Source organism: Emericellopsis cladophorae, assembly GCF_022114955.1.
Source record: "Emericellopsis cladophorae strain MUM 19.33 chromosome Unknown NODE_1_length_1489480_cov_119_871856, whole genome shotgun sequence".
Classification (NCBI taxonomy): Eukaryota; Fungi; Ascomycota; class Sordariomycetes; order Hypocreales; family Bionectriaceae; genus Emericellopsis; species Emericellopsis cladophorae.
The window spans coordinates 1,424,537-1,445,202 of NW_026250926.1; the positions used below are offsets into that span (position 1 = coordinate 1,424,537).

At 55.9% G+C, this 20,666-nt stretch overlaps 12 protein-coding genes across 12 annotated transcripts; 7 read left to right on the forward strand and 5 right to left on the reverse strand.

The window, feature by feature from the left end:
• Positions 1 to 98: 98 nt before the first annotated feature.
• J7T54_006342 (uncharacterized protein) lies at positions 99 to 1,202 on the reverse strand (the record flags this gene model as incomplete). Its single annotated transcript, XM_051506462.1, has 3 exons — positions 99 to 238; positions 291 to 905; positions 986 to 1,202. The coding sequence occupies 3 exons, from the start codon at positions 1,200 to 1,202 to the stop codon at positions 99 to 101; spliced, it is 972 nt and encodes a 323-aa protein (XP_051366859.1).
• A 683-nt stretch (positions 1,203 to 1,885) lies between these two features.
• Positions 1,886 to 2,867, forward strand: J7T54_006343 (large subunit ribosomal protein L9e; the record flags this gene model as incomplete). Its single annotated transcript, XM_051506473.1, has 4 exons — positions 1,886 to 1,931; positions 2,164 to 2,211; positions 2,306 to 2,739; positions 2,814 to 2,867. The coding sequence occupies 4 exons, from the start codon at positions 1,886 to 1,888 to the stop codon at positions 2,865 to 2,867; spliced, it is 582 nt and encodes a 193-aa protein (XP_051366860.1).
• A 980-nt stretch (positions 2,868 to 3,847) lies between these two features.
• On the reverse strand, positions 3,848 to 4,945 carry J7T54_006344 (uncharacterized protein; the record flags this gene model as incomplete). The annotated part of the gene is made up of 1 exon (XM_051506484.1): positions 3,848 to 4,945. The coding sequence occupies one exon, from the start codon at positions 4,943 to 4,945 to the stop codon at positions 3,848 to 3,850; it is 1,098 nt and encodes a 365-aa protein (XP_051366861.1).
• A 1,244-nt stretch (positions 4,946 to 6,189) lies between these two features.
• J7T54_006345 (V-type proton ATPase subunit H-like protein) lies at positions 6,190 to 7,784 on the forward strand (the record flags this gene model as incomplete). The annotated part of the gene is made up of 3 exons (XM_051506496.1): positions 6,190 to 6,487; positions 6,586 to 7,114; positions 7,163 to 7,784. The coding sequence occupies 3 exons, from the start codon at positions 6,190 to 6,192 to the stop codon at positions 7,782 to 7,784; spliced, it is 1,449 nt and encodes a 482-aa protein (XP_051366862.1).
• Positions 7,785 to 8,243: 459 nt separating this feature from the next.
• Positions 8,244 to 9,566, forward strand: J7T54_006346 (aminomethyltransferase-like protein; the record flags this gene model as incomplete). The annotated part of the gene is made up of 1 exon (XM_051506507.1): positions 8,244 to 9,566. The coding sequence occupies one exon, from the start codon at positions 8,244 to 8,246 to the stop codon at positions 9,564 to 9,566; it is 1,323 nt and encodes a 440-aa protein (XP_051366863.1).
• A 340-nt stretch (positions 9,567 to 9,906) lies between these two features.
• On the reverse strand, positions 9,907 to 10,116 carry J7T54_006347 (N-carbamoyl-L-amino acid hydrolase; the record flags this gene model as incomplete). The annotated part of the gene is made up of 1 exon (XM_051506518.1): positions 9,907 to 10,116. One exon carries the CDS (start codon positions 10,114 to 10,116, stop codon positions 9,907 to 9,909), a length of 210 nt encoding a protein of 69 aa, XP_051366864.1.
• A 1,064-nt stretch (positions 10,117 to 11,180) lies between these two features.
• On the forward strand, positions 11,181 to 11,553 carry J7T54_006348 (uncharacterized protein; the record flags this gene model as incomplete). Its single annotated transcript, XM_051506529.1, has 2 exons — positions 11,181 to 11,336; positions 11,428 to 11,553. The coding sequence occupies 2 exons, from the start codon at positions 11,181 to 11,183 to the stop codon at positions 11,551 to 11,553; spliced, it is 282 nt and encodes a 93-aa protein (XP_051366865.1).
• Positions 11,554 to 11,648: 95 nt separating this feature from the next.
• J7T54_006349 (major facilitator superfamily transporter) lies at positions 11,649 to 11,942 on the forward strand (the record flags this gene model as incomplete). The annotated part of the gene is made up of 1 exon (XM_051506539.1): positions 11,649 to 11,942. The coding sequence occupies one exon, from the start codon at positions 11,649 to 11,651 to the stop codon at positions 11,940 to 11,942; it is 294 nt and encodes a 97-aa protein (XP_051366866.1).
• Positions 11,943 to 12,660: 718 nt separating this feature from the next.
• On the reverse strand, positions 12,661 to 13,605 carry J7T54_006350 (uncharacterized protein; the record flags this gene model as incomplete). Its single annotated transcript, XM_051506550.1, has 3 exons — positions 12,661 to 12,668; positions 12,725 to 13,495; positions 13,566 to 13,605. The coding sequence occupies 3 exons, from the start codon at positions 13,603 to 13,605 to the stop codon at positions 12,661 to 12,663; spliced, it is 819 nt and encodes a 272-aa protein (XP_051366867.1).
• A 1,239-nt stretch (positions 13,606 to 14,844) lies between these two features.
• J7T54_006351 (uncharacterized protein) lies at positions 14,845 to 15,306 on the forward strand (the record flags this gene model as incomplete). Its single annotated transcript, XM_051506561.1, has 1 exon — positions 14,845 to 15,306. One exon carries the CDS (start codon positions 14,845 to 14,847, stop codon positions 15,304 to 15,306), a length of 462 nt encoding a protein of 153 aa, XP_051366868.1.
• A 7-nt stretch (positions 15,307 to 15,313) lies between these two features.
• J7T54_006352 (uncharacterized protein) lies at positions 15,314 to 17,770 on the reverse strand (the record flags this gene model as incomplete). Its single annotated transcript, XM_051506572.1, has 1 exon — positions 15,314 to 17,770. The coding sequence occupies one exon, from the start codon at positions 17,768 to 17,770 to the stop codon at positions 15,314 to 15,316; it is 2,457 nt and encodes an 818-aa protein (XP_051366869.1).
• A 1,133-nt stretch (positions 17,771 to 18,903) lies between these two features.
• On the forward strand, positions 18,904 to 19,732 carry J7T54_006353 (transcription factor c2h2; the record flags this gene model as incomplete). Its single annotated transcript, XM_051506583.1, has 3 exons — positions 18,904 to 19,164; positions 19,345 to 19,508; positions 19,579 to 19,732. The coding sequence occupies 3 exons, from the start codon at positions 18,904 to 18,906 to the stop codon at positions 19,730 to 19,732; spliced, it is 579 nt and encodes a 192-aa protein (XP_051366870.1).
• Positions 19,733 to 20,666: the final 934 nt, after the last annotated feature.

Genomic DNA, 20,666 nt, shown 5'->3' on the forward strand with positions numbered 1-20,666 from the left:
CTCCGTGACGCCAGTACCCTATGCTAAATTAGAAACGCAAAACAGAAACACCGGTCGACACGGACCGGTGGCTTTCACCAATAGGCTAGGTGGCCCAATCAGGCTGGCGCCTGGACAGCAGCAAGCTTATTCTCTGTATTCTCTGGGAGAGAGTGGGTGCCTGCGCCTTGCAGCTGGGGTGCGTCGGGCGATTGGCGGTAGAGGATGATCTCTGACTGCTTGAAGTAGCGGCGAGCATCTGTGTACGTTAGCACTGTCACGTCGGAGCAACAACCTCCCGCAAGACTCACCCTCGTCTATGAGCACAAGACTCAAGTAGTATCGTGTGGAGAATTTCTTGTTCACGTCCCGGAACGTGGGTGTCAGGTCGAAGCCACCAAGGAACAGCCGAATGGGGATCGTTTCGCCTCGGGATGGTGATCCGTCCATGATCTCGAACCGCACTAGCGTCTCGCTCTCATTGTACTGGTTTGGCGCGGCGCCCGTCGTCTCTCGCCGGATGATGGACAGCTCCATGTGCTTGATTTTGAGGCGCACCAGCAAAAAGTAGATGCGGCCAACAATAACGTCTTTCAGATGGTACTTGCTCTTGGAATACTCAAATTCAATGTGCAAACAGTCCTCGATACCGACGTCCATCTTGATAGAGCTGTTGACCTCAGGAGGGATGCGGTAGCTGTACACCCAAATGTCCTTTTCACGGATCACGTCGGCCATGCGGCGGGAGACGGTGACGCGGACAAAGTAGCGCAGCTTGACGTTGATGCCGTTGTAGGACTCGTACTGCTTCTCGACGTTTTTGAAGTTGAAGTCAAAGGTCTGGGGGTGCTGCAGCTCGCCGGGCGCGGCGAGCTCCTGGTTGAGGGAGAGGAATTCGTAGTGGTTGCCACGGTCGAAGAACATCTCTAGGCGCAGGGCACTCGGGTCAGCATGCATGCGCAATGCGTGCGTATGTAGCGCAAGGTGTCGGGGGAATCTGTGGTACCTATGGTGCCGATGAACTGGACCTTGATGCCCGTGTGCTCTAAGCGCTTCCCATCCTTTGGTCGGACTGTGACTGCGCCCTTGACCGACTCGCCGTCCATGAAAAGCGGCGCCTTCTCGCGCCTGTTCTTGTCAAGCTTGACGTCGACCATGGACCGGTCATCCGTGTCCTCGAGGACGACGTCGATGTCGACCGGTGTCGTGAAGAAGTACGACATGATGGCTGACTGCGGAGGATCCGACCCAGAAATGAGTACCAATTGATGTCGTGGAGACAGAGAGCCGGTCCCAAAGGTTGTCCGGGTGGCTGCGCGGTGATGCCTCGTCGTTGAACGCTGACGTATCGGGCGCGTGGCTCCAGCCTTCAAGCTCCAGGCGGAGCAACGAGTTGGAGAACGGCCGAGCTCCCCACTTCCGTGCAGCCGCCAGGCAGACGGTTGCTGCTGTTCAGTCTGTAGCGTCTCAGCCCAATTGTGACTGCAAGTGTGAGACGTACACGGTGGAAGTTGTAGATACGCACAATCAATTCAAAATCTCATGGTGAGACTACGCTCGATATACAATTGTTTACATGTACTTGGGTTTGACGGATTATCCGCGTCAATTGCATGATGGGATGCGGGCTAATGCCCCTCGACTGACTGAGCCGTGGTGTGGCTGGTGCCGTGGTGGCTTGACACCAGCCAGCAGCTCGTCACGTGTTGAGCAACCCCACTGCCGTAGAAAAAAAAAATCAACGGCTGAACCCCGGCTGCACACTCTCTGCCCTCACGTGTGGATGCCAGCCCTAGAACTTTTCGCCCACACGAAATTCGCCCAACCTCATCGTCGTGATCCCCGTGCCGCCGCAAAAGATACCCTCGACCACCTCCGACAACTAACCCCCGCCAACACCGCCAGGATGAGATACATTCACAGTTCGGAGACTCTTGACATCCCCGAGGGTGGTATGTGCCGACTTTCTCGCCCGTTTGCGACAATTCCACCGACTCGTGCCGCCGACTCCCGACCCAGACGAATTTGCGAACTTGCCCACGAAGGACCTGCAATTTACGAGCATGGGGAGAATTTTCAGAGCAACAGCAAATTTGTGTCTGGTCGGGGCAAGCGGCACATGGATGGCACTGTCGCAATTATGATCGGCTGAATTCGAAATCGCTGACATTTTTCTCTCAACAGTCAAGGTGCACATCAAGACCCGTATCGTCACCGTTGAGGGCCCCCGAGGTACGCGCGAACTCCCACGATCCGTCCCGCCACGCGCGAGGGACGAGGATGCCACGCTAGACGGGAACCGGAGTTTCTGACATGTTGGACACAGGAAAGCTCGTCAAGGACCTCGGCCACTTGGCCGTCGTCTTCGGCCAGCCGGCCAAGAACACCATCTCCATTGAGATCCACCACGGCAACCGCAAGAACGTCGCCGCCCTCCGCACCGTCAAGTCCATCATCAACAACCTCATCATCGGTGTCACCAAGGGCTTCAAGTACAAGATGCGCTACGTCTACGCCCATTTTCCCATCAACGTCAACCTGGACAAGCAGGCCGAGACTGGCCTCTACGAGGTGGAGATCCGGAACTTTATCGGCGAGAAGTACGTCCGCCGGGTCATGATGCAGGAGGGTGTCGACGTCGAGATCTCCACCAACCAGAAGGACGAGCTCGTCCTGACCGGCAACTCGCTCGAGAACGTCTCGCAAAGTGCTGCGGACATTCAGCAGGCTTGCCGTGTGAGGAACAAGGATATCCGAAAGGTTGGTTTTTCCGTGAAAGGAAACTGCGCTCTGCGCAGTGCTGTTGGACGTGCATACTGACAATCATTCTTTAGTTCTTGGACGGTCTGTACGTTTCCGAGAAGGGCAACGTCGTCAACGAGGAATAGACATGGAGAACGACGGAATGTTTGTTTCTTTTTGCGTTTCTGGGTCTCGGAGTGGCGAAGGGTCATCAATGCATGTCAGTAGCAAGGGTTGCTACTAAAACGAATTCAAAAAGCCAGGAGATGATTTTTTCTCTGACCTTACATATTTGTATCCCAGACGGTGGCGTGATCTGTCTCGCGGTGCACATTGGTCGGCTCTCGTAGCGCCTGGGGAGGAGAAGGGAGACGAGTAATGACATTTATTGAACCCATGCTTTGCATCGTGAGCGTTTGAGTAGCGTTATCGCAGACGAATGTAGGACATTCTCACATGAGCTTGGAACGGCAGATAAGTTACTCTCTAGCTCGAGCTTACCCTGCAGCTTTCTAGGGATGGCTTGTTGAAGTCGTTTTTCTCAAAAGCTGCGAGATAAACAAGAGCCTGTTCTAATTGAAAAACTCAGAAAATATTCACCGTTATCAGAAAATTCGGTAAGATAATTGTAATCATTTCTTCATTGTCAAATGTGCGTTTACTTAATCTCTATCGTATGGGAATTCCCCCCATAGCAAAATGGTGCATCCCTGAGTACCATCGCCAAAATATCAGTCAAATCGTCAAATCCTTTTCTCGTCTAACAGGGCCAAGCCAAGTAAATCATGGTTGGCTGGCCACATGAGATTGTTTTGCCTAAAACGCCAATGCCTTCGTGTCGTGGAATGTTCAGAGCAAATCGTTGAGAGCCACATCATAATCGTTCACCTCGTCGATCCAATGTTGCCATAGACAAAATATGCAAAGAAGAAAAAAAAAAAAAAAAAAGCGGCCACACCGCTCTATAGGCGAGAGCGAGAACGTGAGTCCCTGCTCTCACTATAGTAAGACTTGGGTGGTCCTCTGCTCCCACCTCCCGTGCGACGGCTGCGCTGGGTTCTGCGGCCCGAACTAGAAGACCCTGTTGTGTCGTTAGCATTGCTTGTTATCAGGTTTTGAGACGGAGTCACTTACCAGCGCCACGACTAGTGTCTGAGTACGAGTAGTAGGAGCCGCTGTACCGCGAAGTAGGCCGGCGCACAGGCTTCTTGTCCTTCTTCATGTTGAGAAGCGCGAGCAGACCAGCCGCGAGTCCAGCGAGCCCAAGCCACTTTCCACCGCCCGACTTCTTCTCGCCGGCATCACCGCCACCGCCGCCAAATCGTCCAAACCACCCGCCGTGCGAGTTGCGTCCGGCGTGGGGTGGAGGGGGGCGGCTCCCGTGACGCGAGTAGCGCTCATCGTAGACGTCGACGGTCTCCTTGTGCTTTCGTCCGAAGCATGCCTTCCAAAGACCGCGGGCGATGCAGCAGAAGGCGAGGAGGAGGAGAAGCATGGCTCCGGCGATGGAGCCGATGACAATGCCGGCAATGGCACCTGCGCTGAGACCGCCGTCACCACTGTCACTGCCGGCGCCGATGTTACCACTGTCACTAGTCTCGGTAGGCTCGCCGTCGCCGGTTTCCGTCTCGGACGCGGTCTCGGTGACCGTGGCCGTCGCGTAGCCTCCACTGTTGACAATGGTCGTGGTGCCGGTGATGCGGTATGGCGCCGAGTACTGCGTCGTGGTCTTGCCATCCGTGGTGACGATGATGGCCGTGGGTTCTTGGTAGCCAGGTTTCGCCGAGCATTGACCATCGTACGCACACGTCTGCCACCCAGCGCAGCAGATCTCGCCACAGGCCTCCTGCTCCGCGGCCTTGGGTATGCAGTCCACGCCCTCTGTCGGCTCTGGCGCAGGAATCCAGTGGGTCATGATGGTGCTGGTGAAGGTCCTCGTCTCCGTCCAGGTCGTCGTGATGGCGCCCCATTCTTCGCCTCGCTTCTTGTGGTTTCCGACGCAGGTTGGGACGGCGCCCTCGGGGGTCTCACACACTGCGCCCTTTTGGCAGCAAAGCTCATTGTTGGAGCCACAATAGGACTCGCAGTCGTAGTTCATCAGGTATGAGTAGCCCGCATCGTGCAGGATGTCGCGTGGGTACGGCGTGGCGGTCGTGAGGTGCGCGGCGCCCAGGAGGAGTGCACACAGCAGGGGAGACCGCCTTATTGAGGTGTGCGAGCGCATTGTGTGGTGTCGCGAAGAGTTGGGTTGTCTCGGCTCGTGAGGAATGCGGGAAGACGGGAGGGAACGGTGAGCTCGAAAATCGCAAGGCGACAAAAAATCCTTGGAAGAGTCACCAAGCGGTGCTCAACGCCGTGATCGGCTTGGCAGCTTCTCTCGCGCCGACTCTGCAATTGTGCTGAGGTACCCGATCAGTGGGGTTGTGTTGTGCTGGCTTTCTCAGTGATGCGTGTCGTCAGTCGTCGACTCGTCGAAGGTGCCAAGAGCAATACGTCCAAGGAGTCACTTAGGTGAAGAATGCAAAAAGGAATGGAAATACACGAGGCGCGAGGCAGTGGTGACAAGACTTTTATTAATTAGATGGTTGGGAATCGTGCCGCAGTGGGTGGAGGGCGTGATGTGGTGTGCCTTGGTCCCAGCCTCCCACTTTCATCCATCCGTCTCACTTACACCTCAACTCGACCGCCTCACGCAACCCAACCAACCTCGCCATTACTGCCGGCTAATTGGTGACAACGGTCTGGGTCTTTGTGGAGGTGGAGCGGTTACAATTGAAGTGACAGACTATCACGAGCAATCCCCATGAGCATTGGCGCAGTCTTGGACAAGATTGTCGACATCATCGAATTTCCAGGTTCAATGCGAGGCTTGCCAACGCACCCGCCAGTCAGTCGCCGCGAAGTTTCGGGCCGCCGCGGGCCTCGCGCGGGGCAGACACTATCGACAACAAATCCTCACCACTCAACTTTGAGCACGCGTTGACAACTAAAGAGATGTGGCTTTTCTGTTTGCGATTGAAGAATCTGACTATGGCGCGTACCTGCAGCGGACATGACTTGAAACGAAGGGTCCGATCGGGAAGTCTCTGCTGAAGATCAAAGACCTGAAGCCAAATTAATCGAGTGGCTGGAAAGTGTTCCCAAGTGCGGCACATGGTCCAAGCTTGTCGGCGTCGGACTGTCCCGCCCCACTTTCCTTATGTCAGCAGCCGCTCGGACTCGTGTGGCTCGTGCATGTGGCTGGTGCACAATCAGCCGCACCATCCAAGCCCCCCGAGCCGAGTGGAGGGAGCTCAGACGCCTGGTGACGCTGCATCACTGGCCTGCCTTGACCCCGTTCGGCCACCAGCCTGAGCTCTAGCCTCTAGCCCTCCGTTCCATCATTGCCATCCCAGCGACGACACACGACGACGACCTCCCCTCCCCCCAATCCGCAGCGTTTACAGCAGCGGCGCCGTCTTCGCCATCATGTCGCTCGACCCTCCGACATACCTGGCGTCGCTCCAGAGCAACATTCGCCAGAGGCCCATTCCGTGGGATGGCGCCGTCCGCGCGGGCACCCTGAGCGAGGACCACTACACCAAGATCCGGGCCGTCGACAAGGCCAAGAAGCCAGAGCAGAGAAAGGAGATTGTCCAAGGCGATCTTGACGGATACCGACTGCTGTTTGTTGGCGGCGCGGGCAAGCCCAGCGTGATCGAGTCGGCTGCTCAGCATGCAAACGTCATCCAGTACATCCTCGTCCTTCTCTCAGATCTTCTCGACGGTGAGTGTTCTCCTAGGAATTCTACTCGGAGGGCGGACTGGAATGCTTCCCGAACCTCAAGGCCCAATGTCCAGACGCTGACACCCCTCCCCTATCAGATGTCCCGTCGCTCGCCAAAGCTCTCTTCAAGGACAACACAGACCCTTACCGCCACTTCTTGCCTCTCCTCAAATCCAGCAACACCGAAGACGCCATTCCGCTCCTGACTGCACACGCCCTCGCCAGCCTCATGGCGACCGCCCGCGACGAGTCGCAAGCCACACACCAGGCCCTCCCGATGATGTTCAGCTACCTTAGCAGCCTCGCCAAGAGCACGGACGCGGGACTGCAAGATATTGCGGTGCTGGAGTACTCCTCGCTGCTCTTTGGCCACGTGTCCCGCCATCAGTTCTGGGACCACCGCAGCGAGACCATTGCGCCGCTGATCAAGATCCTACAGACCGCCGCCGGCGTTGGCAGCAACGGCAACTCGTCCGCTAGCCTCTGGAGTGGCAACGCCAGCGTGCGCAGCACTGGGTTCGAGGGCTCATTGGGTGGAGGTGTTGGTCTGCAGCTGCTGTACCATGTCCTTCTCGTGGTCTGGCAGATGAGCTTTGAGGCGGCAGAGATGGGCGACGAGCTGAATGAGTGAGTGCCTGTCAAGAGATCCCGTACCTTTTTGCTAACATGACACAGCGAGTATGATATGATCATCCTCTACACACAATTACTGCGTCTTTCGCCCAAGGAGAAGACCACGCGCCTCATCGTGTCAACACTGTACAACCTGCTCGAGAAGAACCAAAAGTCACTCCTCCCCACAGCCGTGCTCGCCAGACTGCCCAGCACCCTGGAGAACCTGACCAGCCGCCACCTGACCGACCCGGACCTGCTGGAGGATCTCGAGGCCCTGAAGGAGATGCTGGACGAGTACACAAAGACCAAGACCACGTTTGATGAGTACGTCGCGGAGGTGCAGTCCGGCCACCTGCGCTGGTCGCCGCCCCACCGCAGCTCCGTCTTCTGGGCGGAGAATGCACGCAAGATTCTCGACTTTGAGAACGGGGTCATTCCTCGCAAACTGGCCGAGATTATGCAGCAGTCGTGGGACAATGACAAGCAGGTCCTGGCGATTGCGTGCAGCGATGTCGGGAACCTGGTCAAGGAGGTGCCTGAGAAGCGGCACCAGTTGGAGAAGGTTGGGTTGAAGAGGCGGATCATGGAGCTCATGCAGTCAGAGGACGAGAACGTCCGCTGGGAGAGTCTGAGGGCCTTGGGAGGATGGCTGAAGTACTCATTTGAGGAGATGTCCATCTAATTGTTGGTGGCCGAAGGAGGTTGAGGTGTGCTACACCGTTATTGTAGACCCCTTTTGTTTTTTTGAAAGGAGTACGAGTACTTCTGGCAGTTGTGCCCAGGGGAGATCTCGAAGTAGAGCCGTCACAATTCGAGAACCACTGATCATGATAAGTAACCGCCTGTATCTATCTAGTGCGCATGCCATCCTAGGCTGAGAATCATTGCTCCTACGTAAATGATTGCCCTCCAACCATCGAATAAGCTTCGGATAGATGCCGAGTCGAGCGTTGGCATCGTCGGAGCTGGTCCGGCGGTAGCCGTGCTCCACACGCTGCGATTGGCCACTCTGATTGGTGGAGATGGCTGGAGCTTGTTGCGTCAACCTCCATGTCGCTCTTATCAGAGAGAGTGAGAGCTTCCCTCAACATTTACACCCAGATCTGTAATAATTTTCCATTGATTCAGTCTTTGAGCTGCCATGTCTTTCCGAGCAACAGCCCGCCTACCGGGCGCCCTGGCTTCTGCCCGTCCCCGAGCAACGCTGTGCTCTCCCAAGCAGCTCACCTCCAAGACCACGCTGCGGCATGGCTCCGAGCTCGCCCCAGGTGGTGAGCTCAAGAAGACACCGCTCTACGACTTCCACGTCGCGCGCGGGGGCAAGATGGTCCCCTTTGCCGGGTACCACATGCCCGTGCAGTATGCCTCGGCCCCGCTGGCGCAATCGCACACCTTTACACGCAACAGCGCCTCGCTGTTCGACGTCAGCCACATGGTGCAGCACACCCTCAAGGGACCCGCCGCCGCAGCCTTTCTGGAGAAGGTGACGCCCAGCGCGTGGAGCGGCATGGAGGCCATGCAGGGAAAACTGACCACCTTTCTGTGGCCCGGGACCGGTGGCATCGTGGACGACTCGGTGATTACGAGGGTGGGCGAGGACGAGTACTATGTCGTCACCAACGGCGCCTGCTACGACAAGGACAACAAGTACCTCGACGAGGAGCTTGGCAAGTTTGGAGGCGATGTGCAGTGGACGCGGATGGAGAATTCGGGACTCGTGGCGCTCCAGGGCCCCAAGAGCCTGGAGATCCTGCAGCAGGTCCTCGCCTCGGATATCGACCTCAGCAAGATCTACTTTGGACAGTCGTTCTGGGCGCAGCTCAAGCTCAAGGATGGCGGCGCCTCGCATCCCGTCCTGATCAGCCGTGCTGGGTACACGGGCGAGGATGGCTTCGAGATCTCCCTGCAGGGGGACAAGTACCCTGCTCTCGAGACGACGCCCTCCATCGCCGAGGCCATGCTCGACGCTGCTGGCCCCGAGAGACTGGCGCTGGCCGGTCTGGGTGCTCGTGACTCGCTACGTCTCGAGGCCGGCATGTGTCTGTACGGACACGACTTGGACGACACCACCACGCCCCCCGAGGCTGCCCTGGGCTGGATTATCCCGCCCGAGCGTCGCAAGGCGGGTGGCTTCCATGGCGCCGAGGTGATCATTCCCCAGCTCACGCCTCGCTCCAAGGGCGGCGCTGGCGTGCAGCGTCGCCGCATCGGTCTCGTCGTCGAGGGCGCGCCTGCACGTGAAGGTGCCGAGATCCAGGCCAATGGAGAGAAGATTGGTGTCATCACGAGCGGATGCCCCAGCCCGACGCTGGGCAAGAACATTGCCATGGGCTACGTGAAGGATGGCCAGCACAAGTCCGGGACCGAGGTGGACGTTGTGGTCCGGGGCCGAAAGAGGAAGGGTGTCGTGACCAAGATGCCCTTTGTGCCGAGCAACCTGGTGCGCAAGGTGGCTGCTTCGTGAGGGGAATGCGGTGTAGAAGGTCATTGAATGACCCGAGGTTATCATCAGGGCTTGGCGTTTTGTGTTTATTATACTTGCTTCGTCAATGGGGACAAGACAGCCTCGTGCTGTCGTGGCATTTTGTATGCTTCTAAACGTGTGTGTATTTACATGGCTATGAATATGTGCTCTACCTGGCTCGCTGCTTGCCATATCGAAGCACAGCACCAAGGAATACGTTGGCCCCCAAGGCACCGTTGGTGGTTAGCAACGGCAACTCGTACAGTCTTGAACAAACGTACCCGTCTTCCGGCGACAAGTACTCGGTATGGTTATGGCTGATGCCTGACCTGAGTGAAGATCATGCTCGTAGGCAACCGCATATTGGTATAGCGGCTGTCGTGCCCAGCAAAGGGTTGGACTTATATGACGCCTTGTGGTCACCGCAGTAGCCGATGCGGTCGAGCTCCTCCATGGATTTGGGCGCGCCGTTTTTGGCAAGGAATTCGCGGAGATCCCAAGCTGTCTGCAGTGGTACGGCCCCAGCCCAGACGCCGGAGGACACGGCCATCTTGAGGAAGCGGGGCCTTTCCTGTTGGGTCCTCGGTCAGTGTCTGATGAGGAAGACAAAAGTACTGCAAGGATTACCAGCTACTTTGTCCAGTTGAGCAGGCCAATGGGCCCTTCTGTTTCGTAGGCACTACATACTAGTGGTGCAGAGCTTAGAGGCCTGAAATGACGCCAGGATGCCGTCGTACCGCCCACCAGTAGGCTGTGTGTCGAGATTGGATCCCATCATGACGGGTGGCATATCCTGTGTTCTCCAGGCCCGCACAATAAACTGATTGCCCATCTCATCGAAAAAAACCTGGAGGCCGAGTGTCTTGGTTTGATCCATCAGCCAGTCCTTGGCCTGCTTGTCTGTGTCGTCCAGAGCCAGACGGGCTATGCCCGTTGTTTCAGTGCTTCCTGCGGGAGATGGCAGTTTCCCAAAGCCTTTCAAGGAGGATCGCAGGTCAAAATCACTTGCCCCATCGATGAGCGGCACCAAACTGGCAACTCTCGTGCAGAGAGCTGGCCAGATTCTCCTGGTTGATTGTGGTACCGGACGAGCTTGTCAGAGAACCTATGGTGAGACGTTCTACGCTACATTCCTATTTGAGAAACCAGCCTGCCCGTAGGATCTACCCCAACCTACTTGTCTGCCGGCAGACGGCCAGTCGGTCATCAAAGAGTCTGGCGTCAGATGTCGTCCGCGGACAGCATGACCAGACATCCGATGTACTATTAGGATTCAGGGGTTCCACCCAGCTGCAGCGAGACAGCTTATATATGCGGGCAGCACTACATCTTTATCGTTGTAGAAGCTTCGATACAGAAGAGAAGATGGCGATCCAGGTCAAGACAGTCAATGATAAAGGCGCCCTCTGTCGGTCTGCCATGGTTTGGCGGGGAGAGCGAGGATACGTGATCCTTCGACCACCACGTCGGCGGCAGTTTGGCAGAAGAGCGTGCACGTAATGGCGCAGCCGGCGTCCATCGCATAGGCTCTTTCATAGTATGCTCGGCACTTGTAACAGTAAGCCTAGGCTCTCATCTTGCTCATATCCAAAGCCAGCGGCGTTGTTGAACGAAATGCTCCCCTTTGACAAGGACTCCGAGTTACAAACTCGTCCCCACGACGACAGCAGCCTGAACGAGGTCGCCACGACGCTCTTAGCAGATGAACCAGAGCAGACTAATGTGCTGTCGAAATTCGACAGGTTTGTCATGCCGCAGATGGCCCTGCTGGTATTGCTCGGCTATCCCGACCGCACCAACATTCTATGGCAACGCTCGCGTTTTCGGGCTTTACGCCTGGCGCTGGCTCTTTATTTTCGAGGGCATCATATCTCTGGCCCTGAGACTCGTGTGCTGGGTCAGCCTTCCGGCCTCGCCCGAGACGGCTTGGTTCCTCAGCGAGGAGAAGCGCATTGTCATGCGCATCCAGGAGCGGAACCACCCTTAGGAGGGGACGACGTCGCTGGATGTGCTCCAGGTGGCCATGGCTTTGAAGGACCCCTTTTTGTATCCCGCCTCTGCTGCCCTGTTCTCCTCCTCCCGATGATCGCCCTGTTTGACTTTGATACCTCCCGCCCCCGACACTCCTCACTCAGGGGAATAAGGTGCACGGCCTTGGAATCCAACTATCTCAGCATCCCCGTGTACATTTCTGCGTCCATCTCGACGGCCATCAATACGTTCGTCTCCGATCTACTCAGCAGGCGCGCCGTGTGTCTCCTACACAGGGTCCTGGTGACGTGGGTGGCCAACAACACGCAGCCCGACCCGAAGCGGTCCATTACGATAGCGCTCCTCATGTCGCTGGCGAATGCGTCCGGACTTGTCTCGTCCTAGATTTACCCATCCCACGACGCGTCGCGGTACGTCAAGGGAAATACGATGTCGCTCGCGGGGGAAACTGTCGCCTCGATATGCGTTGGCCTGCTGTGTGCTTTGTTGAAGTACCGGATGCGGGAGAAGATACGCCTGCTGGCTGAGGGCCACGAGAGCAGCGGCAAGCAGAGGGATCGGAGCCTGCATTTTCAGTGCGTTTTCTGAGTGGGAGCGATCGGCGTACATGTACAGAACCTTACAGCGATGGTGATCACTAACTAGCACATACGACCATACATACATGTACCCAGTAGAAAATACTGACGGGATCCCGTCTCGTCCTCAGTCTTCTCTGGACGCGCATTGTCTGCATTTCTGCGACGCTAAACAGTTGTCAGGCGAGGACGACAAAGATCCGACCACATAGGTACGACACCCTACTCATAACGTGGAAAGACGGCTGGGAGTACATCCTGATCAGGTGAGGCTGCATTGACTGGAACACACTCGCGCGCAGATCATGGTGTCAACGCATGGCCGTTTATGTTGGTCTGTTGAGAAGACAATGCATTCGCTTAATTATGACAGCCGTGCCACTTGCACAGCCCGACGACGACATGATACTATCACAGATAGATCTCGCGTTCCAGCTTGGGGAGATTCCCTTCCAGTCTCAACCCATGATAGAGGCCTAAAGGACTACCCGACCCTTGTCCCTCAAGTCGATGCACATGATAAATTACATGACTAGATGGCGGTTAGTATTAACGCTCTGAAACCGCGTCACACACCAGGAAACTTACGGAGAGAGAAGCCCATCATCATAGCAGCAGCAGCAACACCCCCAGAAACAAGGGAGGACCTGCCAACACCGGCGCTCTCGCCATCAGCACCGTCACCTGCACTGTCGTCCTCCGCATCGGCATCCTCGGAACCGCCGTCATTAGCCTCCTCAGGGACAGCAAAGTCGTCCACGAAAGGATTGCCAGCAGTCGCCTTGATGGCACTAGACAGATCGAGGGAGAAGATGCGCGGGCTGCCCGTGTGCTTCCCAATTCTCGCCTCGACATCGGTCGAATCAAGGGGGTCACCCTCCTGCCACGCGCCAATCATGGGCGTGCCAGCCGACGAGAAGTCCAGGCTTTCGCCACTCTTCCAGGTGGTGCAGTTGTCACACCGAAAGTTGGCCACCATGAACCCGTCGCTCACACCCGTGCCAGGCAAGAGCGTAGTGGTCACGGGGCTGTTCGCTGGGACCTGGGGCATGGTGTGGCCGCTGGCCTGGCGGTGAGACAGCGTGACGTTGCCGTCGCCGTCTTGGTAGATGATGAACATGTTGGCATCGGACATGGTGCTGCCGGTGCCGAGAGCGACCCAGGCGAACTTGGTCGGGGCGTAGATCTGGAACCAGATGGGTCCCGAGTCGGAGCTGGCGGTGGCCTCTGGGACGACGGCGGAGTAACAAATGTCGTTGCGGCAGTTGACGGCGGGTGTGAAGTCGGCTGAGTCGCCGTCGGTGGCGGAGGAGTGATCGCCAGAATCATGATCGGGGGCGGCGGCAATCCCTGTGGCGTCTGTAAAGGGGTACGGTGTGAGGTGATATTCATTGGCGGAGGTTCTTTGGGTTGGGAATGATGAACTTACAAGCCAGCAAGGCCACGGGAAGATAGTTAAAGAGCTGCATTGCGTATGTGTAGTGAAAAGGAACGAGTCGTAACAAGAGTGAAGAGAGAACGGAAGATGAATGAAGAATGAGTCTGGACGACCTGTCGTCTCTGTGACTGAGAAAGTATAAACGGCACTGCGGTTGAAGATGAAGATGCAGACACGACGAGAGCGTCAAGAAGGGGGGACAGCGGATCTTTTTGAACGTGAAATGCAGCCCTTCTGACAGGCCGTCGTCTCACTCGTTGTTGCCGTCGTCTTGGTCGACCATGACCTTTCCAAACGTGCGCATCGTTTCAGATTCCGTGACAACAAAGGGGCGCCAAACGCAGCTGGGGCTGGGCGGGCGCGTATCGTGACTCGGAGCGCTTGTGTAGGAGAGGCGACTGGTCTATTCTGAATGCATTGCATGGGGATCAAAGTACAAGTTTGGGCCATTTGTTCGCTTGATACAATCGCAATACTGTCTTGATGTAAGCTTGAGTACAATCGATGATTGATTGCATGGATGGATGTCATAGTCGCCAGCGAGAGGAGATGGCTAGGGCCATTGCTATCTTAACCAAGGTAGCAATAGCATAGCTTGAAGTCTCGCAGGTTCATGTGCAACTGAGAAATAAGTCTAGTACTAAAATCGGAATAATAAACCTGTCTGGGACATGTATTGTTTTAGACATGGTCCCCTGAATCCCCGTGTGCCACTTCCCCGGATTCTGAACGAATCAGATCTCTCAATTTAGTCAGCCGTAGTCTCGGAATACCCTGCACCCGGGCCTGCCTGACCTAATGCGAAGGAAGTAGGCCTAACCTCGAGTCCTCGACCCCAATAATAGTACAAAGAAACTGTCACATGTCTATGTTCATGGTCCAGGATTCCAGGAAAACTAAAGAAAGCTCAACTTGCTGCAGGGCGGCGAGAGCAGAGATGCAATTGGTGCCCTCTTATTTTTCATCAACAACCAACACTATTCCACAGGTCTAAAACAAGATCTGACATTCAGGAGCCTATTGTTGAAAGTGACAAGCCCGTTGGATCCGGTGAAGATGTTATTATTAGCTTTGTTGGCGCCGAAGCTGGAAGTGAAGACGGTAAATAGAAAACCATAGATGTCAACGTCATGGGAACTCATGTTTATAAAAGACAGATCCAAACCTCGCTCTCTGAGATTGATGTTTCATTTCGCCTTCCTTCACTCCCATATTTGCTGCTTTCTATCCCTCTTTACTGATTCTCTTGGACCAGCATCATTATTTCAACATGCCTGCGTCTTACGCTGTTTATAAGCTCAAGTCCCATCTTGCTATGCAGGACCCTGATATGCCCAGTCCTCGCTTCCACACCGTCATTTTCGTCGAGACCACTGCCCAAGGCGGTGTGAAGTATCACGTCACTGGCGACATTGTTCAAGGCATGCACTACGAGTCCGAGGCATGCCATTACCCTTTAACATCCGAAACGCTTCATTCCAAAGAGCTCCTCGGCTACACGTCTGCCTCAGACTTTTCCACCAAGTTTGAGAATCTGCTCAAAACCCTTCCTCCACCTCCAAAGCAGAAGGCTTTCAATACGAAAACTTTGAAGACGGAGCCTGTCAAGTCTTGGAACCCGGTGACCTTTTACGAGCCTGGAGAAGCGCGTACTCCGTTAAGGAAGTGTACAGAGTGGACGGAGCAGCAGGCGATTCCCGCTCTTCAAAAGGCCGGCCTGATTTGGTCATAAACGAGGTTCATGCCATTGACTCTGCTGCATTGGCATTCTCGTGCAGCATATGGAAGGGCACAACTTGGTAATCTGCATACTCCTGGTCCACGCCAGCATGTTTCATCGTGTATAGCCTCGCGTTGCGCTCATACAACGGTCGATCCTGGAGGAACGTGGCCGCAATCTCGGGGACGAGTGGATCGACGGTTTCGGGGTCGGAGAGCAAGGACAAGATGGAAATGACGACAGCCTCGCTAATCAACGCTGGTGACCAATTGCCGCTCAGAATGTCGATGCATACTTGTCCGTCCGGACTGATGTTGGGGTGATAGACCCGTGTGAGGAAGCGGATTTTCGGTGGCGCCGCTGGATAGTCCAGGGGGTAGTCGCAAAGGAGGTGAAATATACCTGACTGGTAAGGGCTTTGGGGAGGCCCCTCGAACGAGATCCGGAAGCTGCAGGAGCCCTTGACCGCGAGTCGCAACGGCCTCAACGACACAAAGGCGGGCCGTCCGTCCCGCCAGCGTCGGAGCTCCCCCGCGAGACGCACCAGACACATTTGCTTTCCAAAGTGGCCCCGGAAGCTAGTGAGCCACTGCGGGTTCTCGGAAAGCCAGGTTAGATCCGACCGCAGCATCGGCGCCAGCCTCGTGCCCCAGTCGCTCCCGTCGAGCCGGGGCACGAAAGCATCTGGGGATCGACCCAGGCTCAGCTCCGCCATGACCCTCACTTGCTGCTCTGGGGCGCGTTTCTCTTCACATGCCCATTCTGGGAGCAGCAGCTTCTTTAAGTCGGTGGCCCAGGTTTTCAGCTTCACCGTCATCATCACGCTTGCGTATACGTCCACGAAGCAGGTGACCAGCCTTTCCACCTCGGCCGTATCCAAGTCCTTCAAGTACAGCCGTTGTGCGTCCGACAGCGCCGACGAGCCATCACTAGGCTGCGTCGGGCTCATGAGCTCCAGCTGCATGGTGGACGTCGCGAACGCCTGCAGCCAGCCCATGGCCAAGACATGGCCAGTCTCCTTGTCTCTTGGTCGGAATGATACGTACTCGTCGTGCTGTACAAACTGGCCCCAAGGACTTTGACGAAGATCCCCCTTTGCTAGTTCTTGCAGCAACAAGCAACAGTGCTGCCGAATCTTGAACGGGGCCTGGAGCTCCGCCACCTGACATCTCAACATGTCTACACCGTCCTGAGGCCACTGCTGCGCTTGAACGAGAGTGTGAAATAGCGGCTGCATCGACGCCCACAGCTCATCCTCAGTGGGTATGTCCATCTCGGCTAGTGTCCCTTGGAAGAGCACATCTGGATCTTCACCCGGCAGATCCTGTTCAAATCGGCTCATAATACCGTGACGGTCAAACGTCCCACTCCTTGAGGACAACAGGTATTTCAACGAGCTAAACGGACCTTGCGGCATGTTCTCGGCAGGCCAGTTGTCCTTGGCAGGCCAGTCCCAATTCCCGAGGACTGTATCCGCGACAGTCTGCTGCAGCACTTGCTTGGACACCGGGTCCAGCTGGTTCCATGTCTGACGAGGAGAGCGACGCTTCTTCGCCAATTTCACGTGCGCCTTTCTCACAGCTTCAGGGAGTGTGGGTACAGTCACCACCTTCCTGGTCGCCCCTGAGCGTGTTCTGGCCCTTGTGACCTCGTTGACGGTCTCAGAGAACGGCGCTAAAGTCACTCCGACAACGTTTACATCTTCGCGTGTGGCCGGAAATCCATTGCTTGATGATTCGCCATCCGATGACGACTCGGAGTCTGGTGGTGAGGCGCAGTTTGACGACGAGGCACGGTTGGTTGAAGGTATACTGCGCTCAAGCTGAGAGAGTCGTTCACTCGCAGCGTCCGACACAACGCCCGCGCCTGATTCCGCCGTAATCATGTTTCGGAGGCTTCGCACGTCGTCCAACATCCCTACCTCCTGCCGGACCATCAAGTCTCGTGTCTCAAAGAGATCCGGATACCGGGAGACGAGCTCCAGAGCCTCGATACATTCCCGCAGCCGCTGGACCAGCTCCGTCATGCGCCTTCTGTAGACCAAAGCCCACTGAAATTGGCCCGCCAAACCCGCCTTCGTCTTGGTCATGGCCACGCGGGCCAGGTAGTCTCGCAGGCCCTGGTCGACAAAGTGCTGGTTGGTTGTCCGCCACTCGTACGTCTGCCCGACATGATACTTGTTCACTATCTTGCCCGCGTCCAGAAACAGCAAGGAGATGCTGCTCAGCTGTGTCCGGATGTGTGCCTGCCATTCCGGACTATCCAGTCGTTTGTCGTACCCTTGGCCACGCAGGAAGCCACAGGCCTTGGCCCAGGCATACAGGCGGATCCGCAGGGTGCTCAGCTGACCATCAATATGCGCAAAGTCCTTGCCGAGGGACATGCCATCCTGAATGAAATTGAAGCAATCCAGCGAGACGCTCAGTAGCCCGAGGATGCCAAGGGCGCCCAACGTGGTGCCTACGGGTTCGGCCATGGCTGATGGCCCGCTCTAGCCTGGTACTCGTAGCGCAGTCTCTCAAGAGAAGCCCCGTGTCAGTATGTGAAAATTTGATGGAATCTGTCTAATGATTCAGCATTGAAGCACTCAAGATGCTTTTCAAATCAGCTGGCGCATCAGCTTCAACATGAGGGTCACCTCCTACAGCACAGCCTTCCACGTGACTGTACTGCCATCATGGCCTGCAGCTTTATTTCCACGTGACCGCATTCCCCAAGGGACGAGGCCGAGATGAGCCTAGAGACCAGCTCCGAGGACGAAAATGCAGGGAAAACGCGTCCCAGGCTCCCAAAGCGAAGTCGACGCTCACCTATCGCATGACGGTGCCACGGCCGGCGAGGACGAGATCGATCCCCTCGGCACCCAAGCATAAGCTACATCGAGAGGCGGGCGAACACGCTCAAATATATCAAGTATACTGTATAATTACGTGTACACTTCGTTTTCGCAGGCCTAGGCACCTCTTTGGTCTCTGCGTTCACAAATCCCATTAAGACAGGCAACGACCCTCACATTGTGTACCATGATGGACTGTCGGTAGTGCCTATACATGCACGGAACTTGGCCTACTGTCAACATGACAAAGCTACTTTCTGGCTTTGATGACGTGACACGATGTACAGATCACGGCAGCGAGCATCATCGAGGGCCTCGAGACCGCCGAGCCCGTCGGACTGCATGCGGGTAAAAACGAGGACCACGCAGATGGGCAAAGTGCATTTTCCCCGCTTATCGGAGTGCATGGGCGTGGGACATGGATGTTAGCCATCACGTCGACTCGAATAGAACGCCTAATGCAATTAACTCCGGAGTGTCCCGGCGCCTTGGCTTACTCGACATGTGTTACCGATGGGTCGAAGTGTACTCTGCTTGCCGCTGCCTATCCTACAGACACGCAATAGACTACTGCGCCAGTTATGGTCGGCCGGACGTCTGCCGCCTGCACTCGGACCGTGACTTGTTCATGCTCTTGCGCCGCTCTTATACACAGCACCGCAGGAACATGCGCTGGTCGTGGCTCCAGGCCATTCGGCGGCTTGACTTTGTTCAGGTAGGCCACTACAGACTGGACACTGCAGCGCGGCACTGACGTGACGGTCTGGTTTGAAATGTACGACGATGATCTCGTCAGCATCAGGTGCTCACCCTCCATGCCGTCGCTCGACTCGAGGCAAGAGTACCACTATGAGATGCCGGACATGGACCCACCGATTGGGCCTAGTATGGCGATGCATCTCCTCGCGAGTCCGGACCACGCCCACGTCCTACCTATTCTGCTGAGGCGCATCCCTATCCGACGCAACCGCAAGCTCTCGCCGTGTCCCGTCAAGGGCGTCTCGATCGGCTGGGGCGTCCAGTTCGTAGGGGGAGTGAGCCCGAAAGCAGTGTTCGCGTTTGCTTCCGTCGGGTTTGCCATCTGTCTGGTGACCTCTGTCTCGTGGACCGTTGCCAGGCAAGACATTCAGGGTGGCTTTGGGATCGGCGCCTTCATCCTGGCGTTCTCTATCTTCTGTTCGTCCAAGCTTCACTTGCTGATTCCTTACACATAGGCGTACCGCCTTGCTCCGGACGCATCAGAATGGGAAACCATGGATCGCCTGGGAATGGGATACAAGACGGACTTGGACGACGAAGACCCTGTGGCATTCCTGAAGAATCACACAATCAGAAACCTGTGCGCATTCACAGGAAGCCATAATGACCAACGCCACAAGTAAGGACCAAACCCAATGACATAACCTGATCATGCCATGATCCCTTGCCATGCTGACCAAAAGCCAAAGATCCTCTGCGCATCGCAGCCGTTCTCTTCCCAGCACAGCCTTGACGGTTCTCGACCTCTTCGGACCACTCAATGCGCTGAAATACCTTGGCATCACGAAGCCCATGACTATGTCCCTGCTCGCCACTGACATGAAACCCCAACCGTCAGCATAGGCCGGAGCATCGTTGACGGTCAATTTGTTAGCATGCCCTCAGGTCTCCCTCCTTAGCCGTCTTTTCTCCTATCTAAAAGGCCTTCGGATCATGTTTAGCGGTCTATATCCACAGGCGTAGAAACTCCGTGGACAATCATCTCCGTGCAACTGCCACCGCTTCTGTCGAATCAGCGGGCTGCCGCCACACCGCCGTGTCACATCGTATGGACAGTGTTATTGGACGCGACAAAGGCGGAACGTCTGTATTCTTTTACCAACGTCGTTGACCAGACTGGCCAAAGCCGTGGGAGATGTCAGATCGACCGTTTCATGGAGAGAATGGTCGGATGGCTCGGGGTTGGGAGTATGGTTAGACCAGAATCCAGACCCTTGCCATGTCATGCCAATGCATGTGCTGTCTTCGTGTTCTGGGTTACTGACAACGAGCACAGACATGCAGAGTTGTTTCCCCGCCTTCAACTAGACTGGACTCTAGAATTTTAAGTCTAGACCCCAGCTGGCTGGCCTACCATCCAAGACAAGCGTGGGAATATATTGGCCCAATCCCTAAGCTATCCTGGACACAAACCAATACCGGTTCCTAGTTCGGTTACAGTCTACATATAACGTTGCGTTGATCTGCCCTTATTGTAGCACGTTAGCTCGCCTGGATCATCACGAAAGCAACTGCCAAGTTCAGCCAGGAACGAACTATGGCTGAACCTTTCACATTGGCGGTTGTTGCAACCGCGATCGCCAAGGAAGCGTTTGCATGGATTGGCACCAAGGTAATGGACAGCCTGTTCAAGGCTCGGAAACCGAATTACGCCAAGCTTCAAGCGGGATCGATCAAGCAGCTCGATTCTGTGCTTCAGAAGGCCCTTGAAGCAGAACGGCTCTAGGAAGCCACTGATAAGCTCGAGAGCCTTGTCCGGAATATTGAGAATTACAAA